Source organism: Henckelia pumila, chromosome 1 (genome assembly GCF_033568475.1).
Source record: "Henckelia pumila isolate YLH828 chromosome 1, ASM3356847v2, whole genome shotgun sequence".
NCBI lineage: Eukaryota > Viridiplantae > Streptophyta > Magnoliopsida > Lamiales > Gesneriaceae > Henckelia > Henckelia pumila.
The window spans coordinates 47096131-47101777 of record NC_133120.1 but is presented as its reverse complement, the minus strand read 5'-3'; the positions used below and the strand labels follow the sequence as shown (position 1 = coordinate 47101777).

The window sequence follows — 5647 nt, the reverse complement described above, 5'->3', positions numbered from 1 at the left end:
CGTGCGCGCTCGCGCCAAGCTGAAGCACGACCGCGCGGCCCCTTTAAAAAAAAAAAAGTGTTCTCGGCTTGTAATGTTTACTAGTTAGTTTACTCTTTGATTATATGTTTAGAATCGAGGTCTCACAACATCTCTAGTAGAATATAATATTTTAGATATTGCAAGGAGAAAGTTTGGTGACATGCTTGTATCGATGCTTTCGTGTGTGACAGTAAAGAAAGAGATGAGTGAAAATAAATTCATTTTCATTTCAACTATACATTTTTATTTATATGCTAAAAAACATGTTACACAAAAAAATTATACAATCAAATCAATCAACTAAATATCATCTATATCGTATATACAATAGTTGATACATTATTATATTAATAGGAAATAAAAGATATGAAAGACCGTTGTAAAGACAGCCATCAACATTAAAACCCACTAACACGACTCACGCATTCCTGTCTCTCTGTCATCCCCTGCCAGCTCTATCATCCATCATTGCAATCCCCCACACTTCTCAATTATACGATCCAAATTCCCAAGAAAATTCCAAGATTGAAATGGGTTCTTCTTCAGATGACGAGGGGGAAGAGTACTTGTTCAAGATCGTGATAATTGGGGACTCGGCAGTCGGCAAATCGAATTTGCTGTCGCGCTACGCCAGAAATGAGTTCAACTTGCATTCTAAAGCTACGATCGGCGTGGAGTTTCAGACCCAGACGCTTGAGATCGATGGCAAAGAAGTGAAGGCTCAGATTTGGGATACCGCTGGCCAGGAGAGGTTCCGGGCCGTCACTTCGGCCTATTACCGCGGCGCGTTTGGGGCGCTTGTGGTGTATGATATTAGCAGGAGGACGACTTTTGACAGTATCACTAGGTGGCTGGATGAGCTCAAGAGTATGTTTTTTTTTTATTATTGTTTTAGCTAATTTTGGATGATTAAGTTCGTGTTTGGCGTCCAAGGATTTGAATCGATTGCACTGAAATGTTCAAAATGAGATTCGGAATTGATAATGGGATTCCGAATTTTACTGGTCTTGGACTGGAAAGTTTTGGTTCCGACAGAGACAGTGAATTTAGAGCTTCGCCGGAAAATGTGATAAACAATAATAATAATACTTCTTTACAAAAAAAAAAACCTTCAAAAAAAATCTTGAAATATCATGATTGGTATTTTATTTTTTAAAAAGAAATACAAGAACAATAACTTTTGCCCCTCGTGGATATTAAATTGGTGGATTTTGTGGAATTTGGTTCTATATTTAGGGGATCTTTTTACAGCGTTTGAGATTAAAATTAAATTTCACTTGATTTTATGATCTGAGGATGATTTGTGATCGGAATTTGAGTGGATTTGCTAAGAGTAAAGAGGTTTCATTTAAATGTAGGATTTGAGGACATTTAATGGGAAACCTGAAATTGAATATCAGTTCCCTTTCTCACTGGCACCAAGATCCAAATCCAGTCACCCTTCAGATTGATTAAATATAGTCTACGGAATTGATATGAGATACAGATGTATCGGTGTTCTGCACCTTGTGCTTTGTTAGTTGTGTCTTGATGGGTTTATTTTGGTTAAAAGGATCAGGATATAATTTTGTGAAACGACCGCGGTGGATAGTGAATCAAAAGATGTCCTACTAGGAACGTCATTTCTATGTTCTTGAAATCAAAAAAGTAATGTGTGATTATGTTCACTCTTTGTTTGTTCAAAATTAAATGAAATTACTTTTAAGCACCACCTTGGCATGCTTCTATTGATTTGGTAGTTATACTGCATTTTACAGGTGGACGGACTTATATGGTTTGTGAGATATTTGTGTAATCTCCTGTGTCCCGTTGATCTCCTTAATTTTGAATGGCATAGTATAAATGCGTGAGATTGTAATGGTCTGGTCATAATATTGAAACCATTATCTAAAATAGAGATGACAACCATATCATATCTGAATACATTCAGTTGATTTTTCTAATGTGTGATCTGCTATGATTTTTACTTTCATATAGCATGAGTGATTTTTTAGGTAAGTTGAATTTGTTGCTGGATTCTGCTGAGTTACAGTTTTCCGATTATTTGATATTTTACATTTTCCAATTTCTATTACAAGAGTAGAAGAATATGACATGATTGGTTAAAGACTAGTAAAGAATATACTATATTTTATTTATGATATATATGTAATGTGTTGCACATGCAACATGTGTTACACATATAATATTGTGTGCTCGGTTACTAGTTATCCCAGCAGAGTGTTTCTACACAGTTTGTGGCGTGTCTTTTGTTTTACACTACTAGCTAGTAGTTAACACAGCACAGTGTTCCTATGCCATTCAACGAAATCTCAAATCTCCTTCTCACATCATTTGCCTTCGGAATTTTTAGTAGGACTGTCAAAATTGAATCCAACCCACCAACCCCACATGAGTCGACCTGAAAAATATTGGGTTGGGAGTTGTCGAATCGGGTTGACCCAAACACTAACCCGAAAAAATTAATCGGGTTCGGGTCAACCTGGGTTGACTCGAGGTGACCCGAAACTTTTTTATACTATTATTTTATATAAAATGGAGAATGATTTGTCACATTTTTATGTGTTGTGTGTTTGAAAAAAATTATTGTATATTGATATAATATATTTTCGTCATTTAATTTTATTTTGTATAATTTTGATGTTTTATAATAATTTTTTATTTTTTGTATTAAGTATTATTTAAATTTTTTAGAACTACACTTTCAAATTTAAATTATAGTAGCATAATCGCACACACGTGTTGCGTGTGTATAAAATCATATAATATATTTAATATTGTATATTATGTATAAATATTATTTTTTCGATAGTATTTAAATTTATTTTTTTTTCATTTATAAAATTTATAAAAATAAATTTAAAATTTATTTATCAATTTATCTTATCTATAATGTTTTGTTGAAAAAAATATGGAAATTTGAAATATCGAAATTTCAAAAAAAAAATAAAAAATAAAAATAGAAGTGTAATATTTATATCACATAAGGACAATTTCGACAAATGAAAAAATGGTGTCTAAAGGAGAGATTCTTTATATATAGGGAGAGATATAAGCTTAGATTTTGTTATTATGTGTTTAAATTAAATATTATTACTATTATTATTGTGTGTTTTGAATATTTATTTAATTATTTTTAAAAAAAAAAAAATAATCGTGTTGGTTCAGTTTGATTGGGTTAGCTGGCTTCGGGTTCGGGTTGGTCATTTTTGGGTTGAGTTGGGTTCGGGTTGAGAAATTTTTAAATAATATTTTCCTTAACCCGACCCAAAACCACCCGAATTGACACCCCTTCTCAATTTTACTACACAATCTAGGGGGAAAATTTTAACACATGTAAAGATTGTTTCTAATCTTGGAATCGACATTTATGCGGAGTTGAATAAATGAGAGAGCTTTCTAATTAAACTTATCCCAAATTCAATGAACTCACCTCCTCTCATTTCTAATCTAGTTTCTCCGATTTGTGAGGTGAGCCTGATTTTTTTAATGAATTTTCTCGTGAGCACTGTTTATATTTTGAAAGAGGCCTAATATTGGCCAACCGCCAACAGATAGAATGATATTGAGTCTGTAAATTGTTATATTGGTATGATCTAATGTCTAATACTGTCGTCATAATTATAAGTTTAAGCCAACATTTGAGACTCTTTCAGTTTCGGTTTTAGGCATTAAACAACATGTCTTGAGATTTGGATACTTGATATAAAATGAATGTAAGAACTACCCGCCACTCGTTCTACATAAGAGGGAAAGGATATGGTTCATATTCTGCCTCCCTCTGCTGATGTGCTATTTTGAGTTTGCGAAGTTTTAGGTATGAGTTGAGAAAAGTTTTGACCCCTTCAAATTTATTCCTGTAAAAGTAGTGGTTGAGGGTTAGTGGTACTATGCTGCTGTTTTTTATAAGACAGCTGTGTGAAGAGATTTTCCATCTGAGAAGATGACAGATTTATGGGGACTTCCACAACAGTTAAATAGATTAGGACAGTGTGCGTATGATTATCTTTGGTGTTTTTGTATCATGATTATGATTGTATTTCGTTATCGATCCACTATAAAGCTTCATTTCAAGTTTATAGGTTGAATCAGGCATCTCGAAAATTTGTGCTGAACTTCCACCGTAAGAAGATCATGTGATTAATATCAAAGTCATGTGGTTCGTGTGCGTTTCAACGTTCTTTTCATCCCTCTCTATAGCTAAATCTCAGCAATCCTCTTCGTGCAGCTCATTCAGATACAACAGTCGCAAAGATGCTCGTGGGTAACAAATTGGATTTAGAGAATATCAGAGATATCAGTGTGGAGGAAGGCAAAAGTCTCGCAGAATCAGAAGGATTGTTCTTCATGGAAACATCGGCGCTGGACTCGACAAATGTCAGCAAGGCTTTTGAGATTGTTATTCGCGAGATTTATAACAATGTCAGCAGGAAAGTCTTGAATTCCGACTCTTACAAAGCAGAGTTATCGGTTAACAGGGTTTCCTTGGTCGATAATGGCAATGACGGATCAAAGCAGACCGGAGGATCGTACTGTTGTTCCCGGTGAATGAATATTTGTTTAATTCTCAAATTTGTACAAGCCGTTGGCATTCTTAAGGTCGGTTCAGTTCTTCAATTTGTTGTTTTATTATGTATTATTTATAGTGGGATTCTACAAACTGAAATATATGTTGAGAGCAATTTGTTACTATCCATGCACGGGGAAAATTGCTGCCGTTATAGGGAAAGGTTTAAATTATATATCATGTTCTGGAAATGTAAATCACACACCTTTATAGACTGTGTTGAATTTTTGTGGCTATTGCGTCTTTTGTCTGATTTTTTTTCCCTCGTACGTGCTTATTTTAGAAAGCATAGGTTTTCATCTTATAGATGACTTAGGTATAGTGTTTGAGAGAGTTTTAAAAAACGCTTCTTAAGTTTTATTTCACAAATTTTTTGAATTCTGTGAAGAAAAAACTGAAAAATGCTTCTTAAAATATCTCTCAAACACAACCTTAAGGGTGGGTAAGGTGGATTTCACCTTCGGAATCGAAACCGAAACCAAAATACATAGGCATATGTTTATGGCTCATGTATCGATGAGATCACACAATTTATCTTATAAATATGAATTTATTTGAATATTCTATATATATATTATATTATATTTACTACTATATACTTTGTAATTGATTTTTTTTCCCTTTATTTGCACTATCTTAATTTTTTTGTCTTAAAAAGAAAATATCTAATAAGGTTGAACCCAAGTTAAAGAAATAGAAAAAAAAAAAAGAAAAGGTTAAACCGTGTTTCTAATCGAAATCAGAACGCAACTATCCGACCAATTTCGGTCAAGCTTATATGTATATTTGGTTTTTTTTTTTTGACATCAGTGTATTTTATGCACTTAATTTATATAGATATTATTGGTTAATTGCTTGGTTTCGAGCGGATTTATGCGTGGTTTGTTGTTGTTTGGGTTGGATGTTAGGAAACACAGAAAATAATGAATTGATGTTGATTGGAGTCAAAGGAATCAAGAAAAAGGCTAAACGAGCGAAGTTGGTTCAAGATTTGGAAGAGAAAAATGACTGGAGGCCGAGCCATAAGCGCACCCGCGCTACCTGAGGGAATTCAAAGTG

At 33.7% G+C, this 5647-nt stretch overlaps 1 protein-coding gene across 1 annotated transcript; it reads left to right on the top strand.

Annotated features, from left to right (window-relative positions):
* Positions 1–414: 414 nt before the first annotated feature.
* LOC140867753 (ras-related protein RABA5e) lies at positions 415–4841 on the top strand. Its single transcript, XM_073272834.1, has 2 exons — positions 415–888; positions 4250–4841. Exons 1-2 carry the CDS (start codon positions 552–554, stop codon positions 4567–4569), a joined length of 657 nt encoding a protein of 218 aa, XP_073128935.1. The 5' UTR covers positions 415–551; the 3' UTR covers positions 4570–4841.
* The last annotated feature ends 806 nt before the right edge of the window (positions 4842–5647 follow it).

Coding starts and splice junctions, on each gene's coding strand:
- LOC140867753 (XM_073272834.1), top strand. CDS start 552: ATGGGTTCTTCTTCAGATGACGAGGGGGAAGAGTACTTGTTCAAGATC. Junction 889..4,249: donor GTGGCTGGATGAGCTCAAGA/GTATGTTTTTTT, acceptor CTCTTCGTGCAG/CTCATTCAGATACAACAGTC.